We start from the raw sequence: 15121 nt of genomic DNA on the forward strand, positions 1-15121 counted from the left end.
AATGATTTTTCCCCAAATTTCTACCTTTTATTTAATCTACCACAGTAGGTCTCAGTGGTTGTTCCACCTCTCCTAACTCCATCCTGACCCCAAGTGCATAATCTTACAGGTAGCAGTGGTGTGTTAGAGTGGGATGCAGGATCATTAGGGTTGACTCTGTGCATCTTTTACCAACTGCATGTAAGTAGCTTTAATGGAATTATTTACAACATGAAAATTAGAAAATGCTACAAATCAAGAGTTTGGGGGAAGTAGAGGGAAACAGTTTTTTAAACATTAACACACCAATGTGCACAACTATGTATTTTACCATATTGTTTTCAATTAATTTCTTCTTAGTTAGAATTTCAGTTATCAGCTTCTTAGCTTTATAAATTAATCAGAAAAAACGTCTATAGACTATTTATACTGCTTAAGGTTACTAGGCTAGAAAACATGAACATGAAAGCTCATGATGTCTTCTTGTTAGTGCAATATAATGTCCACCAACTCTGAAATCTGATGTAGTTACTCTCATAAAATTTTGTTCTAAGTGCCTAGTTTTTCCAATATTCCCTGATGGACACACTAAAGGAAGAAAGTAAATCAAGGTTTACTTCCATGACAAATCCGTGGTGCTAGAACAGATATCTTGCAAGAAGCAATCATCAAATAGCAGGTAACAAGACATCTTTATAAAGAATTACTGTTTCAGGAAAATTTACACAGTGGGCAAATCATCCAGATTTTAGGACTTGAGATAAAAGCAACAATCTTCAGACACATCTCTGCAAATTGCTATTTATAAATTGTTTTCGTATAACTTTAGTAAATATGAGATTCTGATGTATCCAGCTAGAAGCTCCCTGAATCATTTTCTAAACTTATGATGACACTGTGACTGACAGCAGGGTATCATTAAAGAAACAACAGCTTGAATAAAGGGAGAAACTTGAGCTCCCAGACTTGCCAGGGAACTTACTTCCATGTAGATTGGGGGTGACAGCAACAAAGTTATTGCCACCTTTTTTCTGTACCACTTCAGAAGTAATAGCATCTACAGATGATAGGAATGTCATTCATTCATTCAACATAAAAATTAATTAAGTTCTTATTACATGGCAGGCAATGTGCCTGTTACTATCTGTCACCTATTGAAATTACAGTCTGTTAGTGGTCATGACAATTAGCAGTTACAAATCAGTTCAGGTAAACGTGTTTTAGACAAGAGAGAGAGAGAGAATGCTCTTTTAGGGAACTGAAAGGAATTCAGTAGGGTAGGAGATGTTGTTAGGGGAAAAATTAATTACCAAACTGCAGGTAAATTAAAAAAGGAAACTTGTACCTTTTCTTAAGAAAAATAGGAAAATATTAAAATGTTTTATTTATTTGATATGCCATACAGGAGTAAAGAAATTACATTTTATTTTAGAAGGAACTAGAAATTAAAAGAAACAATATGTATATATTTTAACAATAGACTTTGTCTTCATATTTTAGTAAATTAATATATTTGGAAAAATGCAGATCCCTGATGGGAAATAAACAGGTCCTCTTGACTGACAATAATATGTGCAAATTTATAAGAAGTAGCTTACCAAGAACAGAAAATTAGAAATTTATCAAGGCAAGAGCAAACTGCCATTCTGCCAAAGATTGCATCATCATTGCAGATGGTTATGTGAGGTGGTGTTTTAACATGGGAATTCTTCCTACTTTTTGTTTCATTGTTTGCCTCTTAACAGAAACAAATATTTGGAAAGTTTTTCTGCCGCACCTTTTCTTACTAAGTTGGTGAATATCCCTATCCTATTCTGCACACCCACCACATCAAGGGAGGAAGGGCCTTAAAGCCACATTGAAGTTGTGCAGCACTTACGTATGGTGTTCCAGGCCAGAGCCCAAGATGGAGCTGTTTGAAAAACCATTATCCTTCTGTTTATTTGAGGAATCCACTGGAGTATATTTGTTTAAAGGAATGCCCTACTTAAAATCTCTGCCTGCCATTTTAAATTTCTAGTGATGGTGTGGTATCTCATAGCATTTTAATCTACTGTGTTAGCCAAACAAAAGAGAAGCTGCTACTTTAAAAGATAATACATTATCTTAGCTCGTTATGTTGTATTCCTTTTGTATTTTCTACTGCTTGAGAGACTGTATTTCTCAGCTGCTTCACAATCTCCAAGTTATTTTTGTTTCTCAATACATTTAAAGATGTACTTAATGGAGATCTTTGAAGAGTTTCACCCACTGTCTGTATTTTACAGAAGGTATTGGATAAGTGATAGTGAAGACATGAGACATACTGACAATGGTGATGATTCTGGCAGTTGAATTTTCAAAGTGCCAAAAATTTGGAATAATTCCATAGCAGCATTAAAATCATCACAATCATTAGTTTTTTTCCCCTTTGACCTACATATTACAAAATAGTTTTATTCTCACTTGCCAACTGCATTCTATATAGCACCAAAAGAAAGCACTATAAAGTTGTGAAGAGCTCATTATAGTTTGAATTGGGAAAACCTGGGTCAGATTACTGGCAGTTTTATTAACTATTTGTGTTACTCAGACAAGTTCCTTAATTTCTCCAATTCTTAGCAGACTCTTCCGTAAAATAAGAAAAGCAACAATTACAATTAAAGGTGTTAAATGAGGCAACATATATAAACTGCCTAGTATACTGTAGGTACTTAATTCATTTTCCTCCCTCTAAATTTGGAGGAAAAAATATAGACTTATACAAATTTATTTTACATGCTCTTTAGAGATAAAAAGGACTAAAGGATATGTTTTCAGTAGAAATATTTTCTTTAACATTCTTTCATTATAAACGTTTCATTTCCATTAATATATATATTTTCTGAAGTTATCACTAATTTAATATATTCTACTATAAGGAAATAATAATTATTCTATTTATTTTTTTGGTAAATATTATTATACCTTGAAATCTTTCCATTCTTTCTCTTGTTCCTTTTTCAAAAATTCATTTTTGACATCCTCCTACAAAGGAACACAAGATTCGATTGAAGAAACGAGCCATTTTCTCAGTTATTTAGTATTTTATACCATGGTTTCTGTCACTAAATTTATAATCAGGGAACCTTGACATATTTAACTGTGGGCAGCTGGAAAATAATAGCAGAGGCTTTGAATAGGCAAATGGTAAAAAGAAATAGGATAACTTATTTGAAAAATCCCAAAATGTAAAGAATAAAGTGAGACTTTCAGAAAAACAGAATGAAAGAATAGTTGTATTGATACTTATACTAACAAATCATCATATATAAAAAATTTAGCTGTGTTTATAAAAAGCAAGAGACACCCCTACCCTCCCCACTCCAAATACATGGTCTTCTCAGGCATTATTGCATCTAAATAACATTGTCATTTTATAAAACAGAAACAAGTGAAAAAGAGAAGGGTGAGATTTTTTAAGTTTTGTTCCCAAGTTTAAAATTTGACCAACATGATCTCTAAACCGCTATGTGACACTAAAATTATTTATTTTGTGTATATCATCCTTTTTCACTGTTTTTAAGTCCAAATTGCAACATGAGTGAATATAAATCTACACATAAATTGAGTTAATGTTTATACAATGTGTATATAAAATTAAAAATCCACAACCTTCTTACAAATAGTCTCACACAGGGCTTTAATTAACAAATGTAAAAGAGCATTTTTACATTTTAGAAGGATGTGATTATGCTTCTACTACATTTTACATATTTTAGAAGGACTTGATTAAATATATGAATATAAAAACAGATTTCTTAAGCAGAAAAATGAGTGTACTACTTAATATCCCAACTATTCATATAAAAACCTGTAACAGTACCTTATGGCCTATTAATGATTAAAATAATTCAAATGATAGTGAATCTGGTTTCATACACTGTCACATATAATACACACATAAAAGGCATATAATGTACAACAACAGCTTATTTCTCTTTGGAATATGGTCTGTCACTTAACAGAGTAAGTTTTCAGCTCAACATGATAATAACTTGTCATAGTTAATTGTAAAAAAATCAAATAAACTTATTAATAGAGGGTAAGCAACATGGATTATTCATTTCAAGAAAATATGAATGAATTCAAACAGCACTAAGCATAATTTAAACATTAATTCTACAGACACATAAGTATCTTCCTTTGTTCATAACTTAGGTATAATATTTTAGTGTTCAAAAAATATTACTTTACACTGATTTCTGTATAATAAATAGTGTATGAATCTACTTCTGTTTTTTCTTGGAGACTCATCATAGTTGGGCATTTTCTTTTAAAATCATGTCTTTAATAACTCTCAATGTAAAGGAAACTTTAGGATTAATTATGGTGGATATAGCTTTTCTGACACTATTATTCCTCATACAAGGATAATTTGCTGGATAACTTCACATTGTAGAATAACTAATGCCCCCATCTCTTTTTGGCACTCTGAATTAAACATCTTTCAATGAAAACAAAAAACAGATGTTCAACATTAGCAGATGTCCATGGTGATACACTAAACATATGCAGGGAGTGGAAATCCTAGCTCCACTCACATGTGTGAGAAATGCTGACCAGTGCATGGAGGATTTCCAAGTACCATCACTTGGTTTTATAAGAGTAGAATTTCATTCATGTATTAGATAATCATATCCTCCAACATTCTAACATCTATACCATGCCAAATCCTTTTTTTGTTAATAAAGTGTAATGATCTACTAAAAATTTTAAACCATACTTTTCTTATTTTTATATTATTTCTACATAAAAGAACAAAATAAGCAAAGAACTAAAATATGAAAAAAAACTTATTTGCACTTTAAAATAAATTCTTAAATATATCTATTTTTCTTAATTTCCAAGTGGTTTCCACTATTATTCTTTTTGAGCCTACTCAAATGGCATTTTCTCAATGTAGACTTCACTTGTTCAATCAAGACAGAATATCAGAATTGAAATATCTATCTTTCTCCCCACTAGAAGCTTTGTGAAGTCAATGAGTAATCTGATTTACTTATCATTCTATTTCTAGTACCTAGAATAGAGGAGATGGTAGATACTCAAGAAATATTTGTTTATTAATTGAAGGAGGACATAAAGTCATTGGTTTCCTCCTCCCTTTCTCTACTTCTTTATTTTGGGGGTTTGTGGGAGATCATTCCTCACTAATCAGTGCCACAATACCCTGCATTTGATAGATTAGCAATAAAAATAATTATGTAAATCAAGGTGCTACCCAAATTAACCCTTTATAAATGATGTTTCATCTAACATTATTTTTAAAGTATAAATTTTATACAATAAAATGTATTTTTCATACATTTTATATTAGATCAGCTTTGACAATTGTATACACATTTGTTACCATCACCCAAAACAAAGAACCACTCTATCTCCCTGAAAAGTTAACCTATAACCTTTACAGTAAAACTTATTTTCACAGAGTCAACTACTTTTACATTTCTAGCATCACAGTTTAGTATTGACTATTTAACTAAATAAAATCAAACATATGTCCTTTAGGTGTTTTAAGTTTTGCTCTCTTTGAACAATGTCTGTAAGATTTTTCCATATTGTTCATCCCGGGAATGCAAGGCTGGTTCAACATACGCAAGTCTATAAATGTAATTCATCACATAAACAGAATGAAAAACAAAAACCACATGATTATCTCAATTGACACAGAGAAGGCCTATGAGAAAATTCAACAGCCCTTTGTGCTAAAAACCCTCAATAAACTCGGTATTGATGGAACATACCTCAAAATAATAAAAGCTATTTACGACAAAACAACAGCCAATATCATACTAAATGGGCAAAAACTGGAAGCATTCCCTTTGAAATCTGGCACTAGACAAGGATGCCCTCTCTCACCACTCCTATTCAATATAGTACTGGAAGTTCTAGCCAGAGCAATCAGGCAAGAAAAAGAAATAAAGGGTATTCAAATAGGAAAGGAGGAAGCCAAAATCTCTATTTGCAGACGACATGATAGTATATCTAGAAGACCCCATTGTCTCAGCCCAAAAACTCCTGAAACTGGTAAGCAACTTCAGCAAAGTCTCAGGACACAAAATCAATGTGCAAAAATCACAAGCATTCCGATACACCAATAACATATGGAAAGAGAGCCAAATCAGGAACAAACTGCCATTCACAATTGCTACAAAGAGAATAAAATACCTAGGAATACAACTCACAAGGAACGTAAGGAACCTCTTCAAGTAGAACTAGAAACCACTGCTCAATGAAATAAGGGAGGACAAAACAGATGGAGAAACATTCCATGTTCATGATTAGGAAAAATCAATATTGTGAAAATGGCCATACTGCCCAAAGTAATTTACAGACTCAATGCTATCCCTATCAAGCTACCGATGACCTTCTTCACAGAACTGGAAAAAAACCACCTTAAACTTCATATGGAACCAAAAGAGAGCCTGCATATCCAAGTCAATTCTAAGCAAAAAGAACACAGAAGGAGGCTTCACACCACTGGACTTCAGACTATACTACAAGGCTACAGTAATCAAAACAGCATGATACTGGTACTAAAACAGAGATATAGACCAGTAGAACAGAACAGAGGCATTGGAGGCAACACAACATATCTACTACCATACAATCTTTGATAAATCTGACCAAAACAAGCAACGGGGAAAGGATTCCCTGTTTAATAAATGGTGTTGGGAAAACTGGCTAGCCATGTGCAGAAAGCAGAAACTGGACCCCTTTCTGACCTTACACTTAAATTAACTCCAGATGGATTAAAGACTTAAACATAAGACCTGGCACCTAGAAGAAATTTGCCTAGAAGGAAATCTAGGCAAAACCATTCAGGACATAGGCATAGGCAAGGACTTCATGACTAAAACACCAAAAGCATTGGCAACAAAAGCCAAAATAGACAAACGGGGCCTAATGAAACTCCACAGCTTCTGCACAGCAAAAGAAACAGTCACTAGAGTGAATCGGCAACCAACCCCAGAATGGGAAATAAATTTTGCAGTTTACCCATCTGACAAAGGGCTGATACCCAGAATTTACAAAGAACTCAAACAGATTTACAAGAAAAAAACAAACAATGCCATTCAAAAATGGGCAAAGGATATGAACAGACACTTTACAAAAGAAGACATACATGAGGCCACCAAACATAGGAAAAAATGCTCATCATCACTGGTCATCGGAGAAATGCAAATCAAAACTGCATGGAGATACCATCTCACACCAGTTAGAGTGGCGATCATTAAAAAATCTGGAGACAACAGATGCTGGAGAAAATGTGGAGAAATAGGAACACTTTTACACTGTTGGTGGGAGTGTAAATTAGTTCAACCATTGTGGAAGACAGTGTGGCGATTCCTCAAGGACTTAGAAATAGAAATTCCATTTGACCCAGCAATCTCATTACTGGGTATATATTCAAAGGACTATAAATTGTTCTACTATAAGGAAACAGGCACACAAATGTTCGTTGCAGCACTGTTTACAATAGCAAAGACCTGGAACCAACCCAAATGCCCATCGATGATAGACTGGACTGGGAAAATGTGGCACATATACACCATGGAATATTATGCAGTAATCAAAAACTATGTTAGTGTCCTTTGTAGGGACATGGATGAATCTGGAGAACATCATTCTCAGCAAACTGCCACAAGACAGAAAATGAAATACCGCATGTTCTCATTCATAGGCAGGTGATGAACAATGAGAACACATGGACACAGGGAGGGGAGCACTACACACTGGGGTCTCTTGGTGGGAATAGAGGAGGGACAGCAGGGGGGGAGCTGGGGAGGGACAGCATGGGGAGAAATGCCAGATGTGGGTGAAGGGGAGGAAGGCAGCAAATCACACTGCCACGTGTGTACCTATGCAACTATCTTGCATATTCTGCACATGTACCCCAAAACCTAAAATGTAATTAAAAAAAAAGATTTTTCCATATTGTTACATGTACCAGTTTGTTACTTTTTACAAATGAGTAGTGTTCCATTATTCTAATGAACGTCCCTTTTTTAATTCATTTTCCTGTTGATGAATACATGTGTTTTTCATTTATTATGAAGACTTAGACTGCTATGAACATTCTTGTAAAAAGTTTTGTGTTTCTTTTTGACTCTTCTGTTAAGTACTTGGGAAGCGAGCAAAGGGTAGACATAAGGTAGATTTAAGTCTAACTTTAAAGGAAATAAAGATTTATCCAAACTAGTGCAATTTTATACTAACATCAACAATGTATAGTAATTCCAATTGCTCTTTACCTCACCCTGTCACATACCAACTTATAACACCAAATTATAAAGACAACTGCCTATGTTTAGTACTAGAATCTTTATGGGTCTGCACTTTATGTGTAATGTGTTTGATCTGTCTTGAATTATGATATTATTTATTTTTTCATAAAGTGAAGCTAAGGATTATTGTTCATTTTTTCCCATACAAAAATGTTTGTGTTTTACTTTTATCATGTTTAAATTTCAGCCATACTGGAAAATATGAAGTAATATCTAACTGTGGTTTTAAATCAAATTTCCCTAATAATTAATGTTGTTAAATACTACTTTATGTGTTTACTGGACATTTCTATATCTTCTTCTGCAAAGTGCTGATATTTTGTCCATTTTATTATGGAGTATTTTCCTTACTACTGTTAATAGGTAGTACTTTACACATTCTGCATACATATTCTTATTCATATTTATGTACTGTGAATATTTTCTCAGTCTAAAGGTTTTCTGTTGACTGTATTAATCATGTCTTCTGATTGGTATATATTGATAATATTGACAAATCCCAGTTTATAATTTTAGAAAATTTTGTATCAGTGACATTTTGCCCTGCCTAAGACATATTCCCCACACCAAATTCATAAATATATTCACCTATGTTTTATTCTAGAATCTTTATGTTTCTGGGATTTATGCTTAAATGTTTGATCTGTCTTGAATTTTTTTTTTTTTGCATAGAGTTTTAAGTCCATTTATTTCCCATAGAAATATTTTGTTTTCAAGGTTATATTTTTCTCTTTCAATTGACTGGAGTCTTGTAAAAAGTCTATCAACAACACATGCAAGTCTATTGCTGATCTATAGTTGTTTCATTTTTCTATTTGTCTCTGTGTATGTCAATATGAAATTTTGTTGATCATTGCAACTTTTTGTAAGTCTTGAAATAAAGGGTGAGTTTTGTTCTTTTAAAATATTTATTTGAATTTTATACATCTGTAGTGTTTTCACTTGAATTTTAGAACAGCTTGATGGTTTTTTGAAAAAAAAAACATTGATAGGGATTCATTTGTGTTTATAAATAAACTTGGAAGAATGAAAGAATGACCATCTTAAAAATATTCAGTCTGTTCTTTGAAACCAATAAGAACAAAAATACGACGTACTAGAATCTCTGGGACATAGCTAAAGAAGTATTTAGAAGGAAATTTATAGCACTAAATGCCCACAAGAGAAAGAGTGAAGATCTAAAATTGACACCCTAACATTACAATTAAAAGAACTAGAGAAGCAAGAGCAAACAAATTCAAAAGCTAGCAGAAGGCAAGAAATAATTAAGATCGGAGCAGAACTGAAGGAGCTAGAGACATGAAAAACCCTTCAAAAAATCAATGAATCCAGGAGGTGGTATTCTGAAATGATTAAAAAAATAGACCACTAGCCAGACTAATAAAGATGAAAAAAGAGAAGAATAAAATAGACACAATAAAAAATGATAAATGGGATATCACCACTGATCCCACAGAAATACAAACTACCATCAGAGAATATATAAACACCTGTATGGAAATAAACTAGAAATCAAGGAGAAATGGATAAATTCCTGGACATATACACCCTCCCAAGACTAAACCAGGATGAAGTCAAATCCCTGAATAGATCAATAAGAAATTCTGAAATTGAGGCAGTAATTAATAGCCTACCAACCAAAAAAAGCCCAGGACCAGATGGATTCACAGCCAAATTCTACCAGAGGTACAAAGAGGAGTTTGTACCATTCCTTCTGAAGCGATTCCAAATGATAGAAAAAGACGGACTGCTCCCTAACTCATCTTATGAGGCCAGTGTCATCCTGATACCAAAACCTGGCAGGCAGGCAGACACACACACACACACACACACACACACACACACACACAGAGAAAAATTTCAGGCCAATATCCTTGATTAACATTGATGTGAAAATCCTCAATAAAATACTGGCAAACCGAATCCAGCAGTACATCAAAAAGCTTATCCACCACGATGAAGTCAGCTTCATCCTTGGGAAGCAAGGCTGGTTCAATGTACACAAATCAATAAACGTAATCTATCACATAAATAGAACCAATGACAAAACCACATGATTATCTCAATAGATGTAGAGAAGGCCTTTTATAAAATTCAACATCTCTTCATGCTAAAAACTCTTAATAAACTAGGTATTGATGGAACGTATCTCAAAATAATAAGAGCTATTTATGACAAACCCACAGCCAGTATCATACTGAATGGGCAAAATTTGCTGGAATCATTCCCTTTGAAAAATGGCACAAGACAAGGATGTCCTCTCTCACTACACCTGTTCAATATAGTATTGGAAGTTCTGACCAGGGCAATCAGGTGAGAGACAGAAATAAAGGGTATTCAAATAGGAAGAGAGGAAGTCAAATTGTCTGTTTGCAGATGACATGATTGTATAATCAGAAAACCCCCTTGTCAAAGCCCCAAATCTCTTTAAGCTGATAAGCAACTTCAACAAAATCTCAGGATATCAAATCAATGAGCAAAAATCACAAGATTTCCTATACACCAGTAATAGACAGAGAGCCAAATCATGAGTGAACTCCCATTCACAATTGCTACAACAAGAATAAAATACCTAGGAATACAACTTACAAGGACTTCTTCAAGGACAACTATAAACCACTGCTCAAGGAAATAAGAGAGAACACAAACAAATAGGAAAACATTCCATGCTCATGGACAGAAAGAATCAATATCCTGAAAATGGTCATACTGCCCAAAGTAATTTATAGATTCAGTGCTATCCCCATCAATCTACCATTGACTTTCTTCACAGAAATAGAAAAACTACTTTAAGTTTCATATGAAACCAAAAAGGAATCCATATAGCCAAGACAATCCTAAGAAAAAGAACAAAGCTGGAAGCATCACACTACCTGACTTCAAGGTATAAGGCTACAGCATCCAAAACAGCATAGACCATCCAAAACAGAGATATAGACCAGTGGAACAGAACAGAGGTCTCAGAAATAATGCCACACATCTGCAACCATCTGAACTGTGACAAACCTGACAAAAACAAGCAATGCGGAAAGGATTCCCGGTTTGATAAATGGTGTTGGGAAAACTGGCTAGCAATATCCAGCAAACTGAAACTAGAAAGAAACCCCTTTCTTACAAATAGATTACTCTGTTGTTCTATTGGTTAGAAGTTCAACACAAGTCTCATTGAGCTAACATCAGGGTGTAGGCAAGGCTGCATTTCTTTTCAGAGGCTAGAAGGAAGAATTCTTTTCCCTAATTTTTTTCCATTTTTTAGGGGTCACTCACATTCATTAGCTGCTGCTCCCTTTATCCATCTTTAAAGCCAGATCTTTATTCCATAGATGCATCTCTTTTGACCACAGCCTGGAAATGTTCTTTAGTTTTAGGGACCCATATGGGCCCACCTGGATACCTTCCCATATCAAAGTCCATAACCTTAATCATGTCTGTAAAGTTCCTTTTACCATATTACATAACAAATTTACAGATTCTGGGGATCAAGGCACAAACATCATTGGGGATCATTATTCTCCTGATCACATATATCTTTTAGAATTATTCTATGAGGCTATATTTTTCTATACAAATTTTCAATTTACTTTTTAATGGATTATTTGTCAACATGGTTTAAAAACTAAAATTTATTATGAGGTAATCAACAAAAATCTCCTCTGTCTTTCAACCCTAGAATGAATTCATAACCCATTTATATATCTCCAAGTAACTGCTATTCTTCTCTTGCTGAACTTACAAAATTTCTTTATGCATACATATACAAATACAAATATACATTATTCTCATCAGTGTCATTCCACTAACAATAGCATATTATATGTAGTGTTTTGCTTCTTGACTTTTCATTTAACAATAATATCTAGGTAATCTCTCCATATCAGTCCTTGAATGGAGATATCATAGTTTAATCAGACTTTGTTGATGGACATTTGGACAGTTAAAATCCTCTCCTCATAAAAACGACGCTGCATTGAAAAACACGTAACACACACTATTTCATATGTGTTCCAGTGTGTGGGTAAATTCCCAAAAATGAAAATTCCAGAATTTGGAAATGTGCCAACAGATATGCTTCTGGTTAATTTTCATAAATATTGCCAAAATGCCTTCCACAGGTTTAAGAACCTGTGTTTTAAAATATCACATTTATGCATTTTTCTACTGATTCACCTTACAATAGATTAGAAATTTAAGACTTTTTACATACTCCCCACTTCTCCTTTGCTACCCATGTCACCATTTGTTCTCATATTATTAACATTAATTTTTCTATTGGTTAATTTCTTGACTTTATATTGTATATCTCCTAAAACTTCTAGGTATTTTTTTTCTTTGCAGTTATCTCAAATTCATAGAAGAGATGTGCTAACAGAACATTTTTTTTCTTGAAACATTTGAGAGTAAGTTTCTCACGATACCCCATCATTCCCAAATGCTTTAGTATTTCCGACAAATGACATTCTCCTACATACACTCAGCACAACTGTCAAAATCACAAAATTGACTTATATCATTTAATCCTTAGATCTCAATTAAATTTTGCCAATTTTCCCAATATATTCATGTATAAGTAAAAGATTCGATTCAGAATTAAGTGCTACATCTTGTTCTCATGTCTCTTTAATTCCTTTAATCTGGAACTGTTTTGTATAGTCCTTCCTTGACTTTCATGACTTTGCTGTTTTTGAAAATTATAGCACAGTTACTTTGTATAATATTTTTAAATTTAGGATAGATATTTCCAATCATCAGACTTGGGTTACGCATCTTTGGCAGAACTATAACTGAAGTAATTTGATTCTGCATTCTCACTACACAGTATCAAGAGTTTCAGAATTTCTATTTATCCCATTCTTAGTGATGCTAGCTTTGATAAATTGGTAAAGAAGGTTTCTGCCAGGCTTCTCCACTGTAATGCTACTTTCACCTCCTTGAAATGAGTACATAGTTCATGGGGAGTTTCTTTGAAATTATGTAAATATCCCATTCCTCTTCAAATGTTCCATTTAATCATTCATTTATTTATGAAATTGGAATAATGTGTTTTAATTTTATCCAAAGGATTATAATCCAAAATTATTATTTATTTTGGTAGTCAAATAAAGATGGCTGGAATAAAACCTTCTAGTTGGTTTCTGTTTCCCGTTGATATACTCCCATCACTTGTTGAGTACTTCCTTACTTTTGGAACATAAAAATACTTCATGTTTTATTTTCCCTACCCTGGAACTTGAATCAGCCATTACTTCAGGAAGCCCTGGTTCTTCACAGTAGAGAATGTTATTCAGAATCCAAGAGGTGGCTTACTAGGTGTGCTCACTGCTCTGGAGGGCCACTGACCCCCTCAATGGATAGAAAGAGTACACAGCATGTCCACATATGCCAAGCAATACTGACAATTCCAAAGCAATACTTCAGGGTTCATTCTGGCTTTCTTTTTCTTCCTTGTATCTCTTGGAAAGAAAGCTAATCATGAAAAGAAAATTCAACTGAGACTTTATAACAGAGCTATTTACGTTTCACATCTTACATTACGGCACTTACCTAATAATTCCAGTTCCTTTGCTAATACATACAAACAGATTAAATGGGATTGACGTAGAGAAAAAAATTTGATTATAATTGTGACAGCTACATATTATTTCAATGACTCACTTATTTTGTTATTTCTTATATTTTGTTTCCATCAGAGAAAATGTTTTTGTTTTATAAATATAAAATAAGACAAAATTTGATAGATGTAAAGATATATACTAAATCATTAAGAAAGCTTGGAGACAGTTGTTTGCCAACTCAATGATAAAGCACATTTTGCCCCTCAAAACTTGAAGAAAATGTCTATTTTCCATCTACTGCAATCTTACACAACTTAGAAGGAATTATGTCATATCTGCTCAACATGACAATCTGTTCTGCTAGGAACTTATTTGAGATAAAACATTTTTTCATGTTTCTCCACATTTGAAATTAATCATTATATTTAATAGTTATTATAATAAATATAACAAGCATAAATTTAGAGTTTTTAAAAATATAATTCCTAAATTTCTCTATTTCTCTGCTTCTTCTTTTTAAATTCCTCCTGTGTTCGTTTCTCTCTCTCCCTCTTTCACTATTCTCACAATTCCTTTCTCTTCTATTCTTTTCTTAATATATACATCAATAAAATATATAAAGCCTAGTGTCAAATTATTTGCAACAACTTTAATGGGATTTCAAATTTAAGAACTAAATCTATCTTAAAATTTTGTATAATATGGAAGTTATTATTACCTGACTAGTTTTGTACATATTATCCACTAGTAGAGTGACCAGCCATGATTCCTGTTGCCATCTCTCCAGCCTACAGAGCATGTTGCCTTCTATAACTAATAAAATGAGATACATTTTTGTGATTATTCTTTGACCATCACTTCCTTGTTGCCTATTTCAAATGTAGTTGAGTCTGAGAAGTTTCTGAGGGTTGATAATCCACTGCCTTCTTGCATCTGTCTGCTACTTTTAATTGTCATTTGATTGTTTCTTGGGTTTTAGTAACTGTATTTAATAATTTAATTAAAGGAATTACTTATTTTTCATTATATATCAGATACAAAAAAAGATAAAAAGATGTGCTTTTTTAATCTATGAGAAATTCTCAGGTGAGTGAACAACAAATATCTTGTTTAAAAGCAGATAAATTACACTAAAAGTAGGTATTTCATGTTTTACTATTGAATACTGATGATGTTTTCTCATGCAGTTCAATAAAAACTATGCATTATATGACTCCTGTTAGAAATAATGGGCTAAGATCTGTAAGACAAAACAAACTCCAGTAATGTTTATTTCTTGCT

General features: G+C 33.2%; 1 protein-coding gene across 7 annotated transcripts in view; it reads right to left on the reverse strand.

Annotated features, from left to right (window-relative positions):
• Window positions 1-15121, reverse strand: part of CNBD1 (cyclic nucleotide binding domain containing 1) — a 644932-nt gene that overhangs the window by 90065 nt on the left and 539746 nt on the right. For all 7 annotated transcript variants that reach the window (XR_013528268.1, XM_078353604.1, XM_078353605.1 and 4 more), the window contains one exon: window positions 2926-2985. Coding sequence is in view for 6 of the 7 variants with exons in the window: in XM_078353604.1 (XP_078209730.1) it covers window positions 2926-2985 (60 nt within the window). In the remaining variant the exon portion in view is untranslated. The remainder of the gene's footprint in view (window positions 1-2925; window positions 2986-15121) is intronic.

The sequence above is a fragment of the Callithrix jacchus genome, chromosome 16, assembly GCF_049354715.1.
Source record: "Callithrix jacchus isolate 240 chromosome 16, calJac240_pri, whole genome shotgun sequence".
NCBI classification, from domain to species: domain Eukaryota; kingdom Metazoa; phylum Chordata; class Mammalia; order Primates; family Cebidae; genus Callithrix; species Callithrix jacchus.